The sequence below is a fragment of the Aulonocara sp. 'chitande type north' Nkhata Bay genome, linkage group LG15 (genome assembly GCF_057382095.1).
Source record: "Aulonocara sp. 'chitande type north' Nkhata Bay isolate Kocher_YH1m ecotype deep benthic linkage group LG15, A_spYH_male_GT1.1, whole genome shotgun sequence".
Taxonomy (NCBI): Eukaryota; Metazoa; Chordata; class Actinopteri; order Cichliformes; family Cichlidae; genus Aulonocara; species Aulonocara sp. 'chitande type north' Nkhata Bay.
The window spans coordinates 553,195-581,026 of record NC_141358.1 but is presented as its reverse complement, the minus strand read 5'-3'; the positions used below and the strand labels follow the sequence as shown (position 1 = coordinate 581,026).

At 39.7% G+C, this 27,832-nt stretch overlaps 1 protein-coding gene across 2 annotated transcripts; it reads right to left on the bottom strand.

Annotated features, from left to right (window-relative positions):
* Positions 1-27,832, bottom strand: adgrf3b (adhesion G protein-coupled receptor F3b). Of its 2 annotated transcripts, none has more exons than XM_086264043.1 (19): positions 27,701-27,832; positions 27,160-27,232; positions 26,191-26,253; positions 25,897-25,909; positions 25,461-25,595; positions 15,458-15,610; positions 13,145-13,200; positions 12,971-13,029; positions 12,216-12,358; positions 7,558-7,788; positions 6,810-7,046; positions 6,490-6,627; positions 5,905-6,104; positions 4,855-5,040; positions 2,845-4,158; positions 2,315-2,356; positions 2,146-2,175; positions 1,987-2,060; positions 1-1,192 (listed from the first exon to the last, which is right to left on the bottom strand). In XM_086264043.1, exons 3-18 carry the CDS (start codon positions 26,248-26,250, stop codon positions 1,995-1,997), a joined length of 3,063 nt encoding a protein of 1,020 aa, XP_086120169.1. In that variant the 5' UTR covers positions 26,251-26,253; positions 27,160-27,232; positions 27,701-27,832; the 3' UTR covers positions 1-1,192; positions 1,987-1,994. The 2 variants fall into 2 exon arrangements, with proteins under 2 accessions (XP_086120169.1, XP_086120170.1); XM_086264044.1 differs by having other exon boundaries at positions 1,991-2,060.

The window sequence follows — 27,832 nt, the reverse complement described above, 5'->3', positions numbered from 1 at the left end:
ATTTCAGATACATACAGTGGCCACACAGGGATAGTATACAGGTTATAGTTCACGCCAAACATAAATTTAAATATACAGTAATTCATCTTAAATACAACCATTAAACAAGTCCGGACTTGTTAAAGCATTTACTTTGTTCTATGCACAGTGAGCACTTGCACTCTTGGTCTACTTAATATCCAAAATCCAGTTAAGTCGAAGATGTACACAGTTAGTTATCTTTAATTTTACTTGGAATGGAAGAAAACAAATGATTTTTGCATCTACAAAGATAACTGACAAAATCTACCAACCTTAGCTAATAATAATAGCAAGAAGAATAGCTAGAAGTACTATGTGTCATGTACAAATATCATCGGAACCTTAGCGCTAATCATTGACAACAATGCTCTATTTAAAGGTATAGTATGCTACATTTTTTGGTTATTGCTAGCAAACACAATTTTCAAACTCACTACCAGATTCACTTCAGCCAAAGACAGTATAAAAGATGTTCAATGTTACCCGCTGGTTCCTGAAATCTCATTTGAAGCTTTAAGATAATTCTTTTGAGTGGCATTTTGGTGTTTTGAAACCTGATGTGAAGAGTGAAGGGTAGAACTGACCATGAAACTTGTGTTGATGTAGATATCGTGGGAAATTCTCTTTTCTGGCAAGAAGAATGACCTAGATTTCCAAGATGACTGGAAACGAGTCACTGAAACCCTAACCCTTGCCATTCAGGCTGTCATTTATGTCAAGGACGGCATTTAGTAATGACTGCAAACAAAAGTATAAGACAAGCCTCACTTTTACATCTGGCAGGTACAGCCATGTTTTACACTATCTGTCAATGCAGCTGAAGTGCATTCTTCGTCCTGTTTGCTGTTATTGTCCTGTATATGTGTTACAGTCAAGAAACATCAGTTACATGGCAAAATAAGAATAAATAAGAAAGGCAGGGTCTCTGGAGATAAAGACACTGTCATGCACTTCTAATTGGTCATAAATAATAACTAGACAGGGGTTCTATTGCTTTTTAGGAAAACTACATATAACTATAGATAATGATATGATTATAAACAACATTTAGTTAAATCTCCTTAAACAACGCACTGTAAATGTCAATGAACTACATACTAACTTAATGCTAACTGTATTCTCCTGTAGAGGGGTAGTTGGACAGGCGAGTTGTTAGTTCAGGATTCACAGTCTGAAAAGCAAAAAAATAAAACTTTTAAGACTCAACTTTAATTCACAAAAGATCATTTCTGCTTCCATGTGGTGAAGAAGTAATTAATGCTGACCATATGGGTACTATAACTGTTTGACACGAGAGCCTCGTGAAAAACAGCACAACATTCAAATTGTGATCACAAAACCAGCAGAAAACAAGTATTCATATTGTTTCAACAGGTTCAGTGTGACCATGGTTTAATAACTCATTTTATTCAGTTTGGGTTACCCAGAAATCAAAATGTCAATTTCTGCTGCTTAAAAAAAAGCAAAACCTTGAGAAATGTGTCTTTTCCACACTGTAGATAAAGCAAATAAACAGGGTTCATAACTTTGGCAATCCATGAAATGTTTATCATCCAACATAATCAAGGCAAAATTACAATTTCTTTCTTGGCTAAATTGTTGCAATTATTTGTAATTACCTTATCCCTTATCCCTAAACATGATATCTGCTAAACACCAACGTTATCATTTTAAGCATGCTAGTATGTTGATATTACACAACCTATGCCGTTCCACCGGAGTACAAGTGCAACCCTGCTACTCAGCCTTGTTATAGATTACTTTGTAAACACAAAACAACTTGTATTTGTGTGGTGGTTTACAGCAGCCATCAACAGTTAATAGATATAACCCTGAAAATGCGAGTTTAGTTACTGAAGGATCTCTCATCACTCAGGATTGATCAGTTCAGTGGGCTACCAAGTTTCAAGATAGAAATTTGGCATTATTAAAGGAATATTGTTAAGGACAATAGATAGAACTGACCTACATCTTCAGTGGTCTTTTGTGTACGTAGTTGAAGTGAATTTCTTTGTGCTGTCATTTCCTTTTGATTTTCCCTGAGGGAAGAGACCAGAAGTATTATCAACCATGTTTCTATCACTTTATCAGGCAATTCTGTATGTATCTCATTGTTGTGCTTACAGTTATGAGCTTGAACAGTTCCTCTCTGACCTGATAGTAACAATGTAGACAAATTGTTTAATACATTAAGTACATGGCAAATACTAAACACTTTCTTCTAACCATCAATTTTTTTTTTTTATAAATATATCTAGAGTGATATCTGTTCCACTAAAATGATTAAACCTACCTTCTGCTCTGCAAAACACCCTGTGATCAAAATAAAAAAACCCTGGAAGAGAGAAAAAATACGTAACATGTCTAAAAAGACACAATGGTTTTCCTTTTGAATCAGGTTTGCAGTTTTTATCAGCAGAGACAAGAGTTTAAGGGAGTTATATGCCAATGGGAAAGTTAGATCTGTGCATTGCCATTGAATGAAGTTTTCTGATCATCATCAGAAACTTGGATATTGATAATTAACTCAACTTTAATACATGGCTTTATTTTTACTTTTAAACAATGAAATAATGAATGTTTTAAAATATGTTACTTCTACAATTGATCAACAATGAAAAGCAAAAAAATATAACTTTTAAAGAAAAAGAATTATAAAAAAAGACAATTATAATTTATAAACTATAATAGAGGGAAATGGAGATTTGTCCATTGTTGATTTTCTTATTCATATTTGTGAATGTTTTAGATCATCAAATACATTTTTTGAAATAATTATTACCTAAATTTGCTTGGTATGTGCTAACTGTGCATTCAAATTACCTGGAAGGTATTAAGGATGGTGAAAATGTAGGTGATAACGTTATAGATGGGGCTATCAGACATGATGAGTTGAATGAAGCCAACAATCCATGTCACTCCAAAGACAGGTGTTAGAACAATCACCACTTTGAGGATGCCTTTTGCCGTTTCCTTGTCATCGGCCTTGCTGCTGTCAGGGACTGAGGTCTTCATCAGTGTAACGATGACAACAATCATGGAAAAGAGATTTGCCAAAACAATGGTTCCCACAGGCAGGAGAAAAGCATGCATGGAGCCAACCAAGAGTTTTACATAAACTAGCCAGCATGTTTTGCTGTCGTAGTAGTCCTGGTTGGTGTATTTGCAGTACACATAGCTGGATCCCACCATTAGGATTGGGCAAACATAGCCTAAAATGCTGGAGAGGAACATGAAAACTCTTTTCCTCAGTGGGCTGAAGACAAAGATGAGCTGGTGGACAAGCATGATGCTCAGGCACAGCATCCAGCAGAACATAGCCAAGAAAAAGAGGTGTTTGCATATGGTCAGTACTAGACACCAGCTGTCAGTTAAAGTCTTGGGATTGCTAGAAGCCAAGAAACTGCAATCTGCAAGCAAGAGGAATGTGGCAATGTTCACTATAGCTGTGTGCCGAAAATGAGAAAGGTTAGTCTTGACCACAGCTGACCACACCAGAGATTCAATGATGAGAAAGATCACCAAGGAGCAAATGGACACACCAAGGCCAATATTTGAAATAAGTTCAAGGATAGGATCTGGTTTTCCTCCATCACCCTTGGACATTAGGACAGAGAATGCAGTTAGGTGGTTGCACTCACATATTGTGTGGTTTTTATCAGAAATGCTGATATTGCATCCTTCATCTGACCATTGATTCCTTGTGGTGTTCCAGAAGACACAGTGAGGTTGAGTGGGGTTGGTTTTCCCACTGGGGAAGTCCAGTCTAATTTGTATAGTTGAATCACTATTATTGTCCAGTGTGGCTGATAATATGAGGTCGGTACGTTCAGGTTGTATGCCATTAAAGCTGTTATTTAATTTACTCATTAGATTTTTCACAGCTACAGTTTTCAGTATTCCATTGGTCTTGTTCATATTCACACCAATGTCAAACACAGACATATTACAGTCATTACTTCGACAGAATGTAAGGTCTAGATTTGTACTGTTGATTCCGTTGCTCTGGTTGACCTTAATGTTCTTCACTAGACCTTCCACAGACTCTAGGTAGTTTGATGACATTTTATAACGAATTGTGTCATTTACCCCACTCCAGGTGCCATTCAACATATTGCTTGCTGCACTAACAAAATCCTGAAAGACAGTAAAATAGAAAATAAACTTAAAAAATTTATTTGACTGAACAGTGACTTTTCACACTTTCTCAGTTGATGCTAGGACCCCTATTCAGGCGTAATCCGCTTGGGTGTACAGTCAAGGATCTTTAAGTACTGCATGGTCTGTTGTTGAAATTTAAAGTGGAAGAGAAACTACATGTATAAAGGGTCATTTCCACTACAGAGCCCTGTTTTGGTTAGTTGTTGCTAATAGACTTACATCATTTATGTTAGCTAATTAGTAACAGAACAAGTAACATGTTTAGAAAGAGTTATATGTTGCTGTATTGACAGTTAGCTGCATCACAGAGTCGTGAAGGACATTATTTTAGCAATTCTTTTGTTATTCTATTATTTCTTAAAGGTCTTACTGTAGATTAAAGAAAATGTAACATATTTAAACTGATGAAACTGATAATCTGCCATATTAATCCATATTATACAGTTGGTGGACATTTTTTCCTGCAGAATAGGTACTTGTACATTTTTATTGACTTATTTCCATTGTGTTGTATTATTGGTATTATTCCTCTAACTATCTTGACGTGACATGAGTAGTAGAATGTAGAATGAGTATATGTTGAGGATTATTTGAATTTCTACTTCTAAAATGAAGTCTGAACTTTTATATTCAGAACTATGTATGTATAACAGAAAAGGTAGATGTGCTTACAGGAAAGATATCCTCTCCCAACACAGTTGTGTTTGATGCGTTGGCCATCATATTTAGAACACCGATGGAGGCGCTAATGTCAGCAATACTTTCACCAGATCCAGAACTTAATGTAGAGCTGTTCTTTAGCCCTTCAAATATATTCTTGGCCACCTCCGTGGTGGCCCCTAGTCCCTTCAGGAAGGCCTAGATAAAGGAATTAGTGTGTAAAGAAAAGAAAAATCCTATAATTCTATTTTATAGTTCACAACAGTAAGCACAACAGACACTTTATTTTAAAGTCTTGACATACTTTTACATTTGGATTTGTATGGGTTACATGCAAAACATTAAACAAAGCAGTAGTTTTACATATGCAATATGCTACGCTGTGTAATTGAAATCGCTCCAGATTTGACCATACTCCTTCTAAATGGTATGATCTATATAGCTTAGTTTTGGAGTTTATTAAATTTTACTTATAATGTTGGGTGAAAATGGTAACAAATTGCAACAAAAACCTCTTCGTGATTAGTTGCCAGCAGATATCTGTAGTTTACATGAAAAATGCCAACTTGTCTGTCAAACACTCACCATTTTATTCTCTTAGTCGTAGTGACAGTATGATGCAAACAGTAAACTGAAGACTGAGTTGAAATGTATTGGTTGCATTAGTAAGGAATACTTTATCAGTTTCTGGTTTGTGTAAGTGTATTTGGAGCCAAGTTAGCATCTATTCTGTAAACCACTGGTTATTGTGGGAACCTGCTGGTGACTAAAGCAATTCACTCTAGCTTCCGTCAGCAAACTTCCAGTTACTACTTAATACTGGAATACACTTTTTCCGTAGCAACTAGTGGTCACCGACCAGTCTCTAGGCCTGTGTGACTGAGACCTAGCCTCAGCAGAGAGCTGAGAGTATGAACTTTAAAGTCAAGGTGAACTAAGATGAAAATTTACAAACCTTTATCATTGCAGTTTCAGAAACTAAAAATACTGAAACACATACACAAATGCAAACGAGAGCAAACAAAAACGTATTATTGTAATGACAAATAAAGACACACTCACTTCAGCTGCATTTGAAATTTTGTTCAATTGTTCACTGACGCAGCTTGAGAACACTGGCTGCCAGGCTGGGCCGTTACAAGGTCGGGACTTATAGCCAACCGTGCCTGCTGGGCATGTTCGAATAATCACTGTGTCTCCAGCTGGGGTTTTTGGCCATGTATCTTTATCCAGTAGCTCCTCTTTACAAAATGGCTTCCCAGCTTAATAATAAAAAAAAAAAAAAAACATTAGGAAAAAGAAAATAATATTATTAATTATATTTATATCATTAGCTGGTGCAGCATAGGCCTTTGCAAACATATGCAATTCTAAAGCCTGAGAATATGTCATTATACTACACATGAAATTTACAATAAACAGATTAAAGTAGACCCATTATACATTTCAGGCATATATTGCTGAATATTGGGTAGCCAGTCAGTTGAAAGTTGGCTTAAAAGAAAGGTGGTATTATTGGAACTGTTTTTCAGACAAGATTGCACCAGCCCCTGGCATAATAGTAGAATAGAAATCTGGAGCTGGAATGAGCATAATAAGGCCCCTTTAAACGTATTTAAAATAATAGACAATTTAAAGAATCCTTACCATAGATAACTGGGATGTTCAATTGTGCACTTTTAATTTGACCGATTACATTCTTAAAACTGATATTAACATATGGTTCAATCGTTTGTTTGCAGAGGATGGCAGGATTGAATGTGTAGTTGATGTAACTGCTTGAAGCTGTAACAGAAGATGACATTTTTTTTAAGTGAATAAAGATTTTGTGCAGTAAGCTTTACACATATTTTGCATTACTGATTAATCTGAGTGTTTTTAATGACATAAATAAACAACAACAACAAAAAAAACAACTATGTATTTGTTTCTGTTAGAATACTGAAAATTCAAGGAAAAAATCTTACTTGTCATTTTTACATCAGGAGACACTTCACCATTGTAGCTCCACGAAATGGCATAGGTTGTATTGCTTGCTGGGGTTATGGCACTGACGGTAATGCTTACACTTTGCGGATTTTCTGAACAGTCCACAGTAAGAGGCATGCTACTCAGGGTAATTGTATCAGGTAGGAGGGCCACACTCAGATTAGTCCTGCCTATGTGCCTGATTGACCCAATGGTAAATCCACACTCATATGTGCCTGCAGGGAACATAAGACAGTTACAATTATAATGGAGGGTTGGCCCTTTACACATTAATTGACATTTCAGTTAACAACACATGCAGGAAATGACAGGAGCTGAGCCACCAGTTGCCATATTACTGACCATAGTGGAAACAGCGCTGAGAGTATAAACAATATATGTCAAAAATATTACAATGCAAGTTTATAAAAAATCAGATTCTTATTTGTTATGAACAGGTTCAGAGCAGAGCTGATCAAACAGTTTAAATCCATTGTGCCATTGTGCTACCCACACAAAGGATCAAACCAGTTTTTTTGACCTGTCCCCTCATCCCTGTTGAAAATCAATAAAATATCGATCACAAAAAAGAAAATAAATATTCAAACCTGTTTAGAGGAAGTGCTTCACAGGATTAATTCATTATACTATCTTGTTAGTGTGAGTTTATAACTAAGTGTATTTTGTATACTGATTTCATATCAGAGATGTTTTATCTCTAATCAAGAAAAAAGTGTAAACACTTGCCTTCCCAAGTGCCTGTCACCTTGTTGAGGGTAACACCAATACAAGATTGGAAGGTATTTGTGCTACAGGTCGTATTCAGCTGGACCACACTGCCGTCGTAGAGCTCAAAGCGCTGATTCCCTGTGGTTAGATTCCAGCCTGCGCTGTCTGTGGCCTCCTCAAGTTTGCATGCAAGTTGTGGCGTGGACTGATAGCAAACTTGAGTCCCTGGGGCCTCTACAATGACCATTCCTGTGTTAAGATAATACATGGAAATATAAATTATAAAAATGCTAAAAAGGTCACTTTAAACTTATCCAACTTTAAATTTAGCCAACAACATTGTTTTGGAACATTTATGAACATTTATTTTATTCATACTGAATGGTTAGAATAGATAATGTCACAGTTCTGGGTCATTTTGACCCAGCATTTTTTGTTTTTTATATTCTGGTGTTTATCTGTATTATGATTTATGTTCCGATTCTTGGCTGTGGCTCAGGTGGTAGAGCAGATCAGCTACTGATTGTAAGGTTTGTGGTTCGAGTCCTGGCTTCCCCAGTCTGCATGCCAAATATCCTTGGGCAAGTTACTAACCCCAAGTTGCTCTCCGATGCATTCATCAGAGTGTGAATGTTGGTTAAATTGCACTTGATCTTAGAAGTGATTGTATGAATGGTGTGAATGAGGCATGTTGTATGCAGCGCTTTAAGTACTCAATAGCCCTAATTTCACCCAGCTGTCTCCCTCCTGTTTTTCATTCCCTGATTACTATGCCATTTATTTAAACCCTGTATTTGCCTTTGCCGCGTTGTACCCTCTAAATGCTGTGTGTTTGTGTTCCAGCTCCTTTGTTCTGAGTTGAGTTTTGTTTTGCTTTTGTGACTTTTATTTTATGAGGTTTTTCCAGCAATAAAAGCTGTGTTTTGAGTTCCAGTCCCATCGTTGAGTGTCCTGCATTTTGGGTCCTTTTTTTCCTTCCTGCCTGCACACAGCCTATCATGACAGATAAATTGTAATAACCATGCATTAGTGAAAACTAAAATTAATTGGCATGGAGACAAATAATGGGGATATGGTAAGCTAATGTTACTGCAGCTAAATTGGTATGGTTAAATATATGTGGGCATAATATTTCATTTTGTTTTGTTTTTCCAATTTTTTCACATGTAGTTTTATTGATTCTGAAAAGACAGATCGACATATTTGACATTACTGGAATTAACTGAAGAACTCAAACATTTTATAGACAATAAAGAGTGTGCAGTTGGAATACCTCTATCTAGGGATTGAGAGTAACGAAGTTTCTATTCTCTGTATGTCCTGTACATGTGGCAGAATTGACAATAAAGTTGACTTTGACTTTGACTCTAGATCTCAAAATGCTTTTGACACAATATATTATTAAACAAACTGGAAAAGTGTGGTATTAGATAGTTTGTGCTGAATTGGGTGATGAGACAGCAATTTGTAGATATAAATGAATACAAATCAACCTGCATGGATATACAATCTGGAGTTCCTCAAGGTCCGGTGCTAGGCCCGAAACATAAAATATTCATATGACATATGAGTCTCAAAAATAATAAAATGTTTAAGACTCATGCTACGTGTTCTCACTTTGTTGCACTTGTGGAAATATATGTTTTTCAGTGAGAGTTTACAGCAGCTTTGCTGAATGGTAAATGGCCTGTATTTGTAAAGCGCTTTACTAGTCCCTAATCAATCAATCAATCAATCTTTATTTATAAAGCACTTTTCATACAAAAAAATGTAGCACAAAGTGCTTTACATAGTTAAAAGCAGCCCACCCCACCCTCCAACTCACTCCCCACACTCTCATTAACATAAATGATGTGAATACACACATATCCCCCCCCCCCCCACACACACACACATACACACACGCGCACACTTAAAGAGTAAAAATTGGGCTGGGCTCGCATGAGCCAAGTGAGGAAACACTATAACAGAGAGCCGTCTGCACCGGGAGCCGGTCACAGACCGCAGCCTCCAGGCTGGGCACACAGCAGGAGGGAGGCCAAGGAGCCCCCCAGCCAGGCTGAGAGGACCCCCAGAAACCCAGCAGCCACAGTCGATCACAGCCCCGGTGCAGAGAGCGCCCTCTGAGGAAATATGACACAATAGGATATATACAGGGTAAAATGATATATACAGGGTAAAATGATAAAATAAATAAGAACAGGATACAATATAAATATAAATATAAATAGAGTAAGAAGATTAAAAAATGAATAAGAATAAAATCAATAAATATTAGGTAAAGTCTAAATTAATAATAGAATAACAGGATAGAATAAATAAGCATAAAATAAATAAACGTTAGGTGAAAGCTAAATTAAAAAGGTGGGTCTTGAGCCTGTTCTTAAAAACATGTACGTTCTCTGCGGCCCTGAGCTCCTCCGGCAGGCTGTTCCACAGACGAGGACCATACCACTGAAAAGCTGCCTCTCCGTGAGTATGTGTCCTGACTTTAGGGACAGTCAAAAGGCCAGTACCAGAGGACCTCAGGGTCCGCGAGGGTTCATACGGTAAAAGCAGATCTGAGAGATAAGAAGGCCCAAGACCATTAAGACATTTAAAAACCAATAAAAGAACTTTAAAATCGATCCTGAAACACACGGGGAGCCAGTGCAGCGATTCTAAAACCGGTGTAATGTGGGCCCGCCCTCTGGTCTTCGTCAGCACACGAGCTGCCGAGTTTTGCAAAAGTTGTAAAGTTGAAATATTCTTCTTAGGAAGACCAGAGAGCAGGGCATTACAGTAATCAATGCGACTGGTAATAAAAGCATGCATCAGCATCTCCGTGTTGGCCCGAGAGAGAATTGGACGGACTCTGGCTATATTTTTTAGATGATAAAATCCAATTTTGGTTACATGTTTAACATGTGGGATAAAACCAAGCTCAGAGTCAAAAATAACACCCAGGTTTTTCACTTGTAGCGAAGGACATAGTGAAAATGCTTCTAATTTAGACAAGAGTTTCTCTCTCTGAGCCTCAGGACCGACGATTAAAACTTCAGTCTTGTCCTGGTTAAGCTGTAAAAAGTTTTCTGCCATCCAAGGACCTTAAAGCGCTTTACACATTCAGTCATCCACCCATTCACACAAACATTCACACACTGTTAATTAAAAAAAGAAGTGAGTAAATTTGGTTTGATATGAAAACTTTATGTAGCCCTGGCTATATAAATAGGTCATTTATTTAAATAGTTCATTTATATTGATAGTTAAATGCAAATGTTCACTGTGTTCAATAATGTGTATACAAATGCCTGTAAGGTATGTGATGTGTGTCACTTAAATGCACAGCCTTTTTATTTGTATTTTGAGGTTTATGTCATTATTTTTGAAATGTTATTGATATGTACTACAGCTCCAGTGAACCCTGAAGTAGTCTCTGGTAGATGGGTGGGAGTAAGTGGGGAGTGCACTCTGCAGGAAGCGAGAGAGATGAGAGCTGAACAACAGTGTCGAGTGAACGCAGAGTTCATAGAAGGGCGACAGACGTATTTTCGGGTTGACGGGTAGTTAACTGTAGTGGAAAACTGTTGTCCTCTACTGTGAGTAGGAGGAGACGGACGTGTTGCTGGTGTGTCAGAGAGGTCCCTTCTGCTGGTGTGCTGAAGTTATGTGTTCACATGATAGCACGTGGAGACGACGACTGTGAGTGCTGCTGCCGCGGCCTGCTGGTAGCCTTGACCCAGTTTCCTCCACTATCCCCTTGAACTGCCTGGAGGTGTGAGTACTGTTGTTTGCACGTGCTTTTTATTTTACTACTTGGCAACAAGTGAAGCGACCATATTGTTTTAGGTCCCAAAGCACCCGAGCCACGACTCAGGCCTGCAACGAGGGGTTTGCTAGCAGAAAGACTGTAGCACTTGAGGTGTGTGTGTGTCGGTGAGAGTGCGTGTGGGCCCACAATATTATTTGATTATTTTGTTTCTGTTCAGGTAGATGGCTTACCATTGTTTATCAAACTTTAATAATTTTACTTATTTTCCTTTGTGTTGTTGTTAACCAATTATTCACTAAAGTGGAGTTAACTTTATAATTGACCTGCTTGTGTGTGGTTTATTTCCATATAGTATAGTTTTATTGCATATTTTATACCATAAGCATTAAAAAGGGAGTATCAGTAGAAAAGTAACAACAGGAACCCAGGGCCCCTCTCAATAGAATGTGGGATGGGTGTTACATTTAACTTTGCATTAAATGTAAGCAAAACAAAGATCATGTGCTTTGGAAAATGAAAACTAACTCATTAAGCATTGTTGCTAATGTATGGATTGAAAATACACTTGGGGTGTGAACAAAAACAGCTGGACGGCTCATTTTAGACATAAAAGCAAAAGAGCAAAGACTGTTGCATTGTTGGAAACACAAGTCTCATTCTGAACCATACTGCTTACTTATTTTGTCATAGTTGAATTAGTGTGTGGAAATATGGGGTAACATATACAAAAACACAATACCCATAATGCACATTCCAAAAAAAAGAGGTATGATACTTAATATAACTCCATATCTGGAGCACACAAACTCTATATTTTTAGGTCCAAACAAATGTCATAAATCTCTGGTACAGAGAAATATATAGATTAGAAGATCAAGTTGTACAGGAATTGAAAGAATAGTAAAAATAATTTTTTACTGACCTAAAGTGTCCACAAATATAGCTGTAGGTGTAAGCAGACTTGTAAGATTATTGACTATGTCTTGAAGTTTACTAGTCAGCACTCTGACACTGACAGCTACCTGAAAGTCAACATACTGCAGCGATGGGGATGTGGAGATGGTTCTGTAGAGAATGGTGGAAAAATAACTTGTTATCGACATAAAAAAAACATTACAGTACAAACAGTAAGTTTTATTTACTGTGCATATCTAATAAATTTTGTCAGTCTCCAAAAGTGTCTAAAACCGACATTATATTACATATTGCAAGGTCTCCAAAAAGTATTTGGACAGTCTCTTTGGAATCCTAAGATTAATCTTTTTCGCAATCACTTTTGTGCACCATGAAATGCAGAAAAGAAAATTAATGAATGCAGTTTTCAAGTGCTGTCCCCTCTATTGCCAGGGAACAGCTATTGACACTAGTCATCAGGTATGCACAGAGTTACTGAAATGATGAGAGTTTTACATAGAATTCTTTGGCATGGTTTCAGGGTTTCCCATCTACCAATCAGCTTTGAAGCTCAGGTCTCTGAAACAGCCCTGAAGACATTAGCTAACTCAGGTAGAATCATTTACAAAAAACTCACCTATAATAACTAACAGTTTAGTTGGTGACTATAAGTGGTGTCACAATAATAAGTGATGTTGTTTAAAAAAAAATAACATTGACGAAAAACAAACACAAAACCAAAAAGGTAACTTATATAACATATTTCTTTGTAAAATACAGTACCTTGGACCAGTAACGTTCACATACTGAATAGCATTCAGCTTTTGAAATTGGTTTTGAAGCTAAGAAAAGAAAAAGCATGACATCGTTGATATTTTTGTACTATGTAACAATAGAAAACATATTTATATTTATAGTTTATTTATAGAATAGTACAAACGTGAGGATGAGACATACCGTTGTGGTCTTGGTTGAATCCCATGCTGCAGTCTGTACTGATCCATTGATGAAAACTGTGTTCATTGTAAATATTACAGTTTGTTATTACTTTGGGTTTTATTTTGGTTGTCAAAGACAAGCATGCATATCAGCATGGGGACTGCTTTGAATGCACAGACTGGGATATGTTTAGAGAAGCTGCTACATACTCAGACACCGTGGACCTGGAGGAGTACACAATCTCAGTGACCAGCTACATCAGCAAATGCATTGAGGATGTCACTGTCTCCAAGACCGTGATCTGCAAACTATAAACCCTGGTTCTCTGCAAAGCCACGCAACCTGATGAAAATCAGAGACTCTGCCTTTAAGTCCAAAAATAGAGGAACTTACACTACAGCCAGAGCAGATGTATCACGGGCCATCAAAGACGCAAAGCGGCAGTATGCAGATAAGATCAACACACATTTCACAAGTACAAAGGACACTCGGCGAATGTGGCAGGGCATCCAAACAATCATGGGCTACAAGCCAACACCTCCAGCATGCAGCAGGGATCCCTCTCTGCCAGACCAACTAAATGACTTCTTTGCATGTTTTGAGGCAGAGAACAAAGAGCCAGAATAACAACCTGTCTCGCATTAGTCTTCTGAACATTTAGATGGTTGTTAACTTCAGGAAGACCTCAATGGCTCACACTCCACTGCACATCAACGGATCTGCTGTTGAGATGGTCAACAGTGTGAAGTTCCTCGGTGTGCACATCTCAGCTGACCTCTCCTGGAACCTGAACACCACCACCATCATGAAGAAAGCCCAACAACGTCTTCACTTTCTTAGGAAACTGAAGAAGGCCGGTCTCCTTCCTCCTATCCTCACATCATTTTACTGGGGAACCATTGAGAGCATCCTCTGCTGCTACATCACTATCTGGTACGGGAAATGCACCCTCGCTGAAAAGAAGTCTCAGCAGCAAATAGTGAGGAGAGCAGAGAGGATCATTGGAAGCCCTCTCACATCCATCTCCCAACTCTATGACAGACACATCATTCGACGTGCGAACAGCATAGTGAAGGACACTTTCCACTCCTCATATGCACTGTTCTCCCTCCTTCCATCTGGCAGACGGTTTCGCAGCATTAAAACTGTAATGACCAGACACTGCAAGAGCTTCTTCCCCCATTCAGTCATAGCCCTCAACTCACTACCACAAAAGGACTGATATAAACATACACCTCTACAAACACCTTACAATAATCATCAAAAGACTCAAAAACAACAAAAACTACCACAAATCCACTACAAACTGGTCCTGGGAACAATATTCTCATTTGCACACTCAGTCACATACTTCTGAACACACACCTAAATTCTTTAGGTGAAATCTTTACATTTTTGCATTTCGTACACGTCTTTGTCATGTCTCATCAATAATATCCTGACAATAGCTTGAAACTGGTATTCAATACCTACTGCACATTCTCTCAGTCCTGTCTTTGTTTATCTTTGTTTATCGTACAGGTAATATTGTATAGTTACCATTATAGTATTGTATAGAATTGTATAGTTAGTAATTAGTACCTTTTTATCCCTTAATTTTTACCAAAACTTAGCATGTTATTTATTTATAATTCCTAGTTTTATATCTCTTGGATATATATTCTTTATATATTTATAAATGCACCATAGGGGGCTTATGGTGGAACAGCATTTCAGTACACTGTATACTGTGAATACTACTGTATTGACAATAAAGCTCTTGAATCTTGAAAAAGTAGAAGAGTGAAAAGCAAAGGATAAACATAGCTGTATTCAACAGATTTGTACACCACACTTATTATAGTTTATATTAATTTAGTTTCAACTGGAATCCAAGTACATTTTCTCATTTTAATTTAGGTGTAATTGTTCAAAATGTTCAAGTTGTTACATTACTTTCAGTGTATGCTTTGTTTTTGATTAATTTATTTGTAACATAGGTGCTTTTTTCATGGCAATATTTTGGAAATTCAAAACAGTATCTTAATACTATTCAACAAAACAGACACTGTTGTCAAATTTGACCAAAGACATGTTTGACTATTGTTATATATTTTTTTTTAAATAAATAATATTGTTTATTTGCAAAAAAAGTACTTCTATTTTTAAGTACTTTTAATGCTTTCAACACTCATTTTAATGCAAATAGTTTAATTTTGCATTAGTTCTCTATAACACTGGTATACACTAAAACTTATTCCATATCATTAATCAACAGAATAGAAAAAATAAAATAAAAATAATAAACAAAAAAACAAACAAAAAAAGAGTTACACATTTCAGGAGATCTACCTTGAACTTTAGGAGAACAGAGGGGTGTGATGTAGGATACGTTTTTTTTGCAAGTAGCATTCCCGCAGCAGCTGTAGTTGTAGCACACTTCATTGCTCCAAAGATAATTTGTAGAGCAGTTGCAGTTCGTGTCAGTTCCAACAATGAGGCATTCTAGAAATAAAAGAAAACATTCTTAATTCTCTGAGTTTTTTCTTTTTAGTTTTTTTTATTTGAGGGTTAGGGCCACTCTGGATCATCAGAACTGTATGGGAAAATTTGACTGACACCTGCTCTCCTTCATAGTACAACAGTAGACAACATGTAATGTAAAAATATCTTGTCATGGTCCGTGGTCCTGTGTCTAAGGTGTCTGTGTGTGTGTGTGTGTTGGATGCCCTGGTGGCCACACCCCTGGGCTGGGCCATTACCGGCACACCTGCTTTCCATCCGGGGCGATTACCTTTTTTTTTTTTATAAATTAGTGTGAAAATGAAAATCACTAAAATGACCATTTAAAGGTAATTTTTTAAACACACATCTACATCCCACTTCTGGTTTGGCAGAATCTGCAGATGCAGCTTGTAGCAATGCTCATGCAAATTCAGACCACACACCATTACTTCCACAGGCATGCTGAAATGATCTGTATGTAAACATGCCATGTTTTTTCTTGCAGTTTCAGTACAAAACTATCCAAGGCCTAAAAACTCTGTTTGCATTAGGAGTGTGTGTGTTATTTTGATAGTCTTGTGTTTCCTGTGCTTTGTATCGGCTTTTACTTCCCCTGTCTCATTTCCTGATTTGTTGCAGCTGTCTTCCTTGGTGTTTCCCATCTTCCTAATTATCTGGTGTGTATTTAAATTCTCAGCTTCCGTATGCTCTTTGTTATGTCCTCTCTTGCAGTTTTTTTTTTGTTGAGTAGTTGTTGATTTGGTTTCCTTGTTCCTGTACCTGCATTATTTTGTATTATGATTAAAGGACATGGGAAGTAAGTAATGAAACTGCTTGCAAGTTTATTTCTTACTTTCCAAGTCCTGTGTTCCTGCCTGCTTGCCAGAATGGCAGGCAGGAGTCTGACCTCATAATTAGTTTGTGGGTTACTATGTTTTTTTTTCTGTTGTTTTTTCTGTTGTTGTTGTTTTTTTGTTGTTTTTTTTTAACCCTGCAGTAGTTTTATGATTTAAGCTTTCTTTGTGTATTAAAGTCACCAGTGACCATCAAAAAAAAAAAAAAAAAAAAAAAAGATTCTAGCCAATCATTTTACGTTTCCGAGGATAGTAGGCGGGGCCAGGTACGTGCGTTCTTTTAGAGCAGAGCTACAGATTAAAAATGGCCAAGGCGAAGCGGTCAAAAGTCTGGCTGTACTTCACAGCAAAATATGCAGACTCAGCAGCCTGCAACAAGTGCTTTAAGGTGATACTGTCAAAGGAGGTAACACCTGAAATCCGATGAAACACCTGGCGACGCATAGCGTTTTCTTTTAAAAGCCCAGAAATGCGCCGTATGATAGCTTGCTGCGAGACCTCACACCGAGCACATCTACTGTGCGTGGGTTGCCTGTTATCGGACCCGGAGTTAGCAATATCCCCCAAAAACCCCGAAGAGGAGAGTCCTGGCCCCTAGCCCTGCCAGTGTAGCAGAAATGATGATGGCAGCAGCAGCCGTTCTTCTCTGCGTGAGTAGCTTAATGTTGTTCATGTGTAATTTACGTTGCGTAGGCTAACCACGTTATTACATTAATGCATGTGAGGTGAACTAGCAAACACTATCATAGCTACATGCGGCTGTCTTCTTGTTTGATGGCAGATACTCCCTTCACCCTGGCCAAAAAGGCTAAAATGACCAAAGAAAAAGAGGGAAACAGATAAACATGAGAGGTTTTTGGACAAAGTGTTTTTTCCATTGATTAAGCACTGCTTCCAGCTAAGAGTGATACCATATATGCCCCATAGCTGCAGAAAAGGCTAACTTTGTTATCTTTTTACAAAAAAACAGCTGAACATGAGAGGTTTTGGGACCAATTTTGTGTTCTCCATTCTTTAAGCACCGGTTTGAGCACCGTTTGAGCACCGGCACCGTTTCAAAAGTACCGGTTTGGCACCGGTATCGGATAAAACCTAAACGATACCCATCCCTAGTCTCCAAAGACGTTTCAGAGAATTTGGCAGTACATCCAACTGGCCTCACAACTGCAGATCATGTGTAACCACACCAGGCCAGGACCTTCACATCCAGCATGTTCACCTCCAGGATTGCCTGAGACCAGCCACACGGACAGCTGCAGCAACAATCGGTTTGCATAACCAAAGAATTTCTGCACAAACTGTCAGAAACCATCTCAGGGAAGCTTATCTGCATGTTTGTCGTGCTCATTGGGGTTTGAACCTCACTGCAGTTCGTCGTTGTAACTGACTTGAGTGGACAAACACTCAAATTCAGTGGCATCTGGCACGTTGGAGAGGTGTTTTGTTCACAGATGAGTCCCGGTTTTTACTGTTTAGGGCAGATGGCAGACAGCGTGTGTGGGTGAGCGGTTTGCTGATGTCAACATTGTGGATCAGGTGGCCCATGGTGGTGGTGGGGTTCTGGTATGGGCAGGCGTATGTTATGGACAATGAACACAAGTGCATTTTATTGATGGCATTTTGAATGCACAGAGGTACCGTGACGAGATCCTGAGGCCTATTGTTGTGCCACTCATCCACGACCATCACCTCATGTTGCAGCATGATAACGCATGGCCCCATATTGCAAGGATCTGTACACAATTGCTGGAAGCTGAAAACATCCCAGTTCTTGCATGACCAGCATACTCACTGGACATGTCACCCATTGAGCATGTTTGGGATGCTCTGGATTGGTGTATACGACAGCGTGTTCCAGTTTCTACCAATATTCAGCAACTTCACACAGCTATCGAAGAGGAGTGGATCAACATTCCACAGGCCATGATCAACAACCTGATCAACTCTATGCGACGAAGATGTGTTGCCCTGCATAAGGCAAATGGTGGGCACACCAGACGCTGACTGATTTCCCCCCCCCATAAAGCAAAACTGTGCACGTTTCAGAGTGGCCTGTTATTGTGGGCAGTCTAAGGCACAACTGAACATTATTTATGCTGTCTAATCAGTAGTGATGTGTGGCTCGATCCTGAAATATCGATTCCTCCGATACCAGTCATTTATGTTCTAGAATCGATTCTCACATTAAAATATTGATATTTTAGTAATTTAGAGTAAATTTGTAGTTTATCATTAACAGTAACAGAGTGGAAAGAAACTATAACATTCGGATTGTCTACATCCAAAGGAACTACTTCCTCTTCCGCCTTTCATAGTCATGTGCGAAATACGGCTGTATAAATGTCTCGCAGCCCCGTGGCGTGCGCAGCTGAGCGTAATTGGAGTCATGTGCGGACGTATTTTACCTCCACAAACAGCTGAGACGTGGTTTGCGATACATGTGGCAAAAAAGTGAGGTGTTGTGGCCATACTAGAGAGACATTCAAAAGGGCTGTTGGGGGGTGATAAATACATTTTACAGGGTTTATTTATCGGATAAAGTACATTAAATGTCATCGTTTTTATTATCGGGTTGGAAACAGCGGTGGTGTCCAAATTCAGAGGCTGCTTCGCGGTCTAAAGAAAGCCGGGTAGTATGTCATGAGCTCCCTCGGTGGAGTGAAACTCTGCTGTCTGCTCCTTGCTATCTGAAATATAACCGGGTGCTTGCGTAAACTCTGGACTGTCTCACACTTTGTTTAATTAGTTTTCTTTTTCGACGTTTATTTAGCTGTGTGAAAACCCCGGAGGAACCCTCCCGTTAAATTTTATTTAATCTAATAACTTTAATCTCAGCCAAACCGATTTACTCACAAATAAAACACTGAAAAAGCCAAACAATAACATTTTTAAGTTATCAAAGTGACTTATATATCATGTTTAACCCGAGTAGTGAAAGACCGCAGGGGTTTGAAGACGATGTGTCGGTCGGCTCAGATATTTGACGTTTACAGAGCTACATTCTCATTCTTGACGCGAACTGAAGAGGAGGAGAGGGACAGGTGCTGCTAGGGCGAGACACACGTCTCTCACAGAGTCCTTTAGTGCTGCAGGCAGGCAAGGTGTTCAAATAGCACAACTTCAGTTTTTTATTTCTATATGATGAACTCTGCATTATTAAGTGATAAGAACAAGTAATCTGATGTCCTGTAATCATTATGATGCTATAATTTGAGATACAATAAATAAAATAAGTTTTTGTACAAAGTATCGGTATCGGATCAGTATCGTCGATACCACCCTGAATATTACTTGGTATCGGATCGGAAAGGAAATCAGTGGTATTGCACATCACTACTAATCAGCCCCTTGATATGCCACACCTGTGAGGTGGGATGGATTATCTTTGTAAAGGAAAAGTGCTCACTAACACATATTTATAAAGATTTGAGAACAATATTTGAGAGTCATGGGTCTTTTGTGTATGTAGAATAATTTTCAGATGTTTGCGTTCGGCTCGTGAAAAATGTGAGCAAAAACAAGTGTTGCGCTTATATATTTTTCCGTGCATTTATTCATCAATCTAAACTAGTAATCTCACATGAGTTTAGTAGAACTGACAAATGAGCACTTCCTGACAAAACCTGAAACAGTGCACATTGGTAATATTCTTTTATTAAAACAGAGTCCAGTCCAATAGTTTTGACTCTTGTAAGAAAAACATCAGTTATAGACAAATTGCAGTTAATATTACTGCAGCTCTGTTATGTTGAAGATAATGTTTAAGTAATCACAGCCTGATGATCCTTTTTTTTTAAAGGTTAGATTACACAATTTTATTTACTTGGGGATGCAATAATAACAGCTCTTCACACAACCCTCACACACCTGGACATTAGTAACTCCTATGTTGGAATGCTATTGGTGGACTTCAGATCTGCCTTCAATGCAGTTCAACCCCACAAACTGGTTAAAAAACTAAGCAACCCATGACTCAGCAGCTCACTGTGCAGCTGGATATTGGACTTTCTGAGCAACAGACCCCAGAACATCAGAATGGGAGAGCACACCTCCTCCACCCTCATTCTGAATGTAGGTGTCCCACAGTGGTGTGTCCTCAATCGCCTCTTATACTCACTTTTCACCCATGACTGTTCTCCAATCCACACCAGTAACACCATCATATAATTTGCTGACGACACCACCATCATAGGACTACAATGATGATTCAGCCTACAGAGAGGAGGTTCAGCATCTGAAGCAATGGTGTGACGACAACAACCTGCATCTGAACACAGCCAAGACCAGGGAGATGGTAATCGACTTCAGAAGAACAAAGCGATCGGGGCACTCTACCCTCTACATTGATGGGGAGGAGGTAGAAAGGGTAGAAAGCTTTAAGTTCCTCGGAGTCCACATCTCGGCCAACCTTACCTGGTCCATAAACATTTCCCACCAGGCAGGAAAAGCACAACAAAGGCTATACTTCCTCAGGGAACTACGTCAGGCCCAATTACCCCAGAGACTGCTAGTAAACTTCTACTGCTCCACCATCGAGAGCCTTCTGACCTACTTCTGCACACTCTGTTTCAACTGCTGCACCGCAGAGGACAAGAGGAAACTGCAGCGGGTGGTGAGGGCAGCAAGCAATCGGCACTTCACTAACCCCCCTCAGAGACATTTATACTGGCAGACTTCAGCAGAAAGCCAGCATCGTCATCAAAGACCCCATGCATCCTGGACACTCACTTTTCCCCCCTTCCCTCTGGTAAATGCTACAGGTCCATCAGGTCGAAGACAAACAGACTCAACAGAAGTTTTACCCACATGCTGTCCAACATGCCCTACCTCCACCCTGATTGGAGGATAACTGCACTGCCAACGCTCATGGACATTATCGGGGCGATTGTGGCTCAAGAGATGGGAGTTCGCCGGTTCGAGCCCCGGCTTGGACAGTCTCGGTCGTTGTGTCCTTGGGCAAGACACTTCACCCGCTGCCTACTGGTGGTGGTCAGAGGGCCCGGTGGCGCCAGTGTTCGGCAGCCTCGCCTCTGTCAGTGCGCCCCAGGGTGGCTGTGGCTACAATGTAGCTTGCCATCACCAGTGTGTGAATGTATGCATGAATGGGTGGATGACTGGATATGTAAAGCGCTTTGGGATCCTTAGGGACTAGTAAAGGGCTATATAAATACAGGCCATTTACCATTACACCTTATTTATAAACCGTATTTCTATTTATACTTCAATGCAACCAACATCCCTACCTCTCTAAACTGTATTTATTATAACCTTATTTATTATAGTTGCAACAGCACCCCCCACTCAATGTGCAATATCACCCCCCACACACACACACACACTCGATGTGCAATATCACTGATCACACTGCACCTCTCAATGCACCTGCTCCTCAGATTATTCATTTATATATATATATATATATATATATATATATATATATATATATATATATATATATATAGCGCTTTACTAGTCCCTACATGAATAGGATGAGGGACCTATGGATTCTTCGATACCCAACATCCACAATGACGGCGAAACAACTAGTAGTTCAGTGTTCCAACATTCGAAAGAAGGGACTGCTCTCACAGCTAGAGATTGACGAGGTACAACACAAATGCTACGGCAAGGAGGAGTCAGGACGCCAGGTCAGGGAGGCGATATCATCACCCCCACCCGAGATTGGGTACATAGCCCCAAGTGCGATAGGAGAAGGATCGTTGAGTGCGAGAGGAACTGACCTGAAAAATAGGATCATGGCCAAGCTTGAAACCTGGATCCCCCATAGCCGGTTACCAAGATTACGTGAAGTACCCTCAGAAGGTCTGCTAGATGATGTTAATGCAGCACTACGGGCAATACCTACAACCACGATTACCGACACTAACAAGCTGATCTACAATACGGCAGCAGTGATCAGTGAGATGCTTGGCTACAAGTTGAACAGCCACAAGGGGCAGTACCCTCCATGGAGAAGGAGGCTAGAGGGCAAGATCAAAGTAGCACGGAGGGAGGTTAGCCAACTAACGGAGTTGCAGCAAGGTGCGACAAATAAGGTGCCTAAGAAATACAGCAAGCTGTCCATACCTGAGGCCTTGGAAACTGCCAAGCAAAGACTCAGAGCCTTGGCCAGCCGCTTGAGGAGGTACACCAGAGAGATAGAAGGCAGGAGAATAAACCAGCCGTTCTCCACAGAACCAGCAAAGGTGTACTCTCAGTGGCAAGGGAACAATAAGAGAACAGCACCACCAAGGCTGGAGACGGAGCAATACTGGAAGCGCATATGGGAGAAGGATGCAACCCATATTTGCAATGCTCAGTGGCTAGAGGATCTGAGGGCAGACCACAGCGACCTCCCTGAACAGGGTCCAGTAACCATCACAGTGGCAGATATCCAAGAAAGGGTCTCCAGTATGAAGAGTTGGACAGCACCAGGGCCCGACATGGTTCACGCCTACTGGCTGAAGAAGCTGACTGCACTCCACGAGCGTCTGGCAGCACAAATGAACCAGCTGCTAGTTAACGAGAGACACCCGGAATGGCTAACCGAAGGTCGGACGGTCCTGATCCCCAAGGACCCCAAGAAGGGACCGGTCCCCTCCAACTACCGACCAATAACCTGCCTCAGTACTACATGGAAGCTCCTGTCAGGCATCATATCGGCTAAGATGAACAGGCACATGGGTCAATACATGAGCGGGACACAGAAAGGAATTGGCAAGAATACCAGAGGCGCAAAACACCAGCTACTGGTAGACAGAACAATCAGCCGAGACTGCAAGACCAGACTGACCAACCTGTGCACTGCCTGGATTGATTACAAGAAGGCCTATGACTCAATGCCCCACAGCTGGATACTGGAATGCCTAGAATTGTACAAGATCAATGGGACCCTAAGAGCCTTCATCAGGAACTCAATGGGGATGTGGCGTACAACACTAGAGGCCAACTCCAAGCCCATAGCACAAGTCACCATCAAGTGCGGGATCTACCAAGGAGATGCTCTGTCCCCACTGCTGTTCTGCATAGGCCTGAACCCCCTCAGTGAGATCATTAACAAGACTGGCTACGGATACCGACTACGGAACGGAGCAGTTGTCAGCCACCTCCTGTACATGGATGACATCAAGCTGTATGCCAAGAGTGAACGAGACATCGATTCACTGATCCACACTACCAGGCTATACAGCAATGACATTGGAATGTCGTTCGGACTGGAGAAGTGTAGTCGGATGGTATCAAAGAGAGGGAAGGTAGTCAGAACTGAGGGGATTGAACTACCAGAAGGCAACATTGCAGACATAGAGGACAGTTACAAGTACCTGGGGATCCCGCAGGCAAATGGGAACCATGAAGAGGCCGCTAGAAAGGCTGCAACCACCAAGTACCTGCAGAGGGTCAGGCAAGTCCTGAGGAGTCAGCTGAATGGTAAGAACAAGATCCGGGCCATCAACACGTACGCCCTGCCCGTGATCAGGTACCCTGCTGGGGTAATAGGCTGGCCAAAGGAGGAGATAGAAGCCACTGACATAAAGACAAGAAAGCTCCTTACCATGCATGGAGGGTTTCACCCCAAGTCCAGCACCCTGAGGCTGTACGCTAAGCGGAAGGAAGGGGGCCGGGGACTGGTGAGTGTCAGCACCACAGTCCAGGATGAGACAAGGAACATCCAAGAATACATTGGGAAGATGGCCCCAACTGACCGAGTGCTCAGTGAATACCTCAGGCAGCAGAAACCCAAGAAAGAGGAGGGAGACGAGGAACCATCATGGAAGGACAGGCCCCTGCACGGTATGTACCACCGGCAGATAGAGGAGGTGGCTGATATCCAGAAATCCTACCAGTGGCTGGACAAAGCTGGACTGAAAGACAGCACAGAGGCACTAATCATGGCAGCACAAGAACAAGCTCTGAGTACAAGATCCATAGAGGCTGGGGTCTATCACACCAGGCAAGACCCCAGGTGCAGGCTGTGTAAAGATGCCCCAGAGACAATCCAGCACATAACAGCAGGGTGCAAGATGCTAGCAGGCAAGGCATACATGGAACGCCATAACCAAGTGGCCGGCATAGTGTACAGGAACATCTGTGCCGAGTATAACCTGGAAGTCCCGAGGTCAAAATGGGAGATGCCCCCAAGGGTGGTGGAGAATGACCGAGCTAAGATCCTGTGGGACTTCCAGATACAGACGGACAAAATGGTGGTGGCTAACCAACCGGACATAGTGGTGGTAGACAAACAGAAGAAGACGGCCGTAGTGATCGATGTAGCGGTTCCGAATGACAGCAATATCAGGAAGAAGGAACACGAGAAGCTGGAGAAATACCAAGGGCTCAGAATAGAGCTCGAGAGGATGTGGAGGGTGAAGGTAATGGTGGTCCCCGTGGTAATCGGAGCACTAGGTGCGGTGACTCCCAAGCTAAGCGAGTGGCTCCAGCAGATCCCGGGAATAACATCGGAGATCTCTGTCCAGAAGAGCGCAGTCCTGGGAACAGCTAAGATACTGCGCAGGACCCTCAAGCTCCCAGGCCTCTGGTAGAGGACCCGAGCTTGAAGGATAAACCGCTCGCAGGGGCGTGCTGGGTGTTTTATATATATATATATATATATATATATATATATATATATATATATATATATATATATATGTTTGTATATATGTGTGTGTGTGTATATATATATATGTATATATATGTGTGTGTATGTATGGTATGTACGCATGCATACATATGTATAGATATATGTATGTTTGTGCGTGTATGGGTGTATCCGTATATTTGCAGGTGTATGTATAACTTGTACATATCTTTCTTGTGTAAATGTAAATTTGTCTGTTATTGTGTAAATACTTACGCTATTGTGTACTTCACATACATGGAAAAATGCCAAACAGCCTTTCACTATTCTTGTAACAGTGACTATAAAAGCTATTCTATTCTACTTCAAAAAAATTACAACTTAACAACAAATTCAAGAAAATGTTCCAGAAACATACCTGCTACCAGTTCAGTGTTTATGATTTGTACTGTTTGTTTGCTCAGTGAGAGGTTTGTTGAATTGATAGCTGACAGGACAGTTTGGGCATCCAGTGTGACATTACTCTCCACCATTATGTCAGCGCTGTAGATATCTTAAATAGGAATAAGATTTGATATATGTTATTATTTTGTGTGATCAGCAACTTATTTGAATAGAAGAGGTATTTGAGAAATAGAATAAATGTAAAAATTATATTAACTACATGATGAATTATTGTGTTCAATTTAGGAATTCAGATTTATTGGGATAGTAAAAGGTAGATTTTGGTTCTCATCATTACTTGTGAAATACCTAAGGCTTACTAATAAAATAAACTAAAATACATTATTAAATAAACTTAGCTTAATCAATGTGATCACCTTCAACTCCTCCTTTTTACCTTACTGGCTTACCTTGTGCAAGGACCTGCAATGGCAAAACCAGAAAAATGACAAAATAACGCATTCTCAAAAACTAACAATTCAATGTTAAGATAAATTAAAGTACACAAATCATATCTCTATAAACGTGAATATATGGATATACTGTGGAGTTGAGATTTGGAATAAAACAGGTTGAATTTTCTACATTAAACTAGTATATAACACACAAGAGTAAAATATAATTAACATTTAACTTGAACCTTGATTGGTAAACTGTACTCCTATACAAAAAAGTACCCCATTAGACTGAAGAGGGTTCTCTACCTGGTAGTAGATGTACACAGCTCCGGTCAGAAAAATGAAAACCTTGGAATACATTTTCATCACCTGGAAAAAAACACAAGTTATGACAAGCTGAGAAGAGAGATACTCAATGAAGAACATACATAAAGTACACAATTTATCCAAGGTACAGCACATGGATGCATAAAGAAATACTGGTCCTATTTGTAAGGACATTAACACTCTCACAACTATTATTGTGATTTGCTATTATAAATAAAATGGAACTCAATTGAAAGTGTCAGAACTTAAAGTGTCGGGAAGTATAATCACTAAGCTAGAACTCTGTTTTCTGAAGCCAGTAAAAGCACCGGATTCAAAAGTGTGCAAAGGTAGAGGTTTTAAAACCAAAATACTGAGCTGAAATGCAGTATAAGACTTCACCTGTTTCTATTCCTACATGTGCTTATTGAAATCTCACTATAAAGTTTTGTCTTTTTATTAACTGTGTCAGCACTGGGTCTCCCATATATTTAACTATGAGTCTCAAACTATCTTGAACTATTTTTGTCTTTAGCTTCCATAACACTCTTATCAGCTGCTATCTGCTTTCCATTCCAAAGTACAGGAAGCTTGTATTTAGCTAGGAAAAACCTGTTTGCATCATTTTGCATGTTGGCTATGAATACAAACAAGAAGTTGGTGGTTTTTCTTTTAACAGTGCACTGTTCATTCCTGTCCACACCAACGGTAGGATAGCACCACTGTGTACACAAAGCCCGGTGATGCGGTATAGCTTATGCCCACATTATTTTCTTGTTGAGTCAAAGACACGGCCGATGTGTTTGGTTCAGCAATCGTAATGTATCATAAATATTGATAATTTAAAAACACATTTTTTTTAAATCCAGAAACAGAAATGTATGCACCAAACCATGTTATAAACTAAAAAAAAAAAACCTAAACTAATCAGTGAACTGAATAGATATAAAACACAACTTGTTCACCTACTGTGATTCTACTCAACTTGATGAAATCACAAAGTATTTTCAGTTCTGTTATTTGGCTTGTGGAAGGGAAGATCCTGTTAACAAAACAGAGGTTAAAGGGTTTCTTATCATAGGAATAGCATATTGTGATACTGAATGGTAATGTATCTCATGACAGCCATAGCATGCTGGGGGCTTCTATAGCAGAAACATAAAGAGATTCACATTTAAAGGTTTAACTATTACAGGATTTATGACTTTTTAGATTATGTTAAACTATGATTATTTAACATCTTAAGAACCACAAAGGTCAGGGATAGTGTTTTGGTAATATGCATTTTTTAAAACTGATATATCCAGATGGAGACATTGACAACATAAAACCTGAAAGGCTACAATATATGAAACTTAATTTGAAATGTCAGAAACTTTTAACTCCAATAATTTAATACAAGAGGCAGACTTGTGTGTAGTTCAGTCAGGTGGTAGTGAGAGCTCACCTCTGTTATTTTCCTTAAAAAGATACAACAATCTAAAGAAATACACAAATAAAACATTCTTACCTTTGCTGCACTCTACACAAAAATGATTGTTAACCCATTAACTTTGCTTCAATTAACAAACAACACTCCATGTCTATCAGACACCGATCAGATTTCCAGTCAAAGTGAGTGAGCAAATTGCTTATGAACACT

Coding starts and splice junctions, on each gene's coding strand:
- adgrf3b (XM_086264043.1), bottom strand. CDS start 26,250: ATGAAAATGTATTCCAAGGTTTTCATTTTTCTGACCGGAGCTGTGTAC. Junction 13,201..15,457: donor CTGTTCTCCTAAAGTTCAAG/GTAGATCTCCTG, acceptor CAATGAACACAG/TTTTCATCAATGGATCAGTA. Junction 7,047..7,557: donor GGTGACAGGCACTTGGGAAG/GCAAGTGTTTAC, acceptor TGTTCCCTGCAG/GCACATATGAGTGTGGATTT.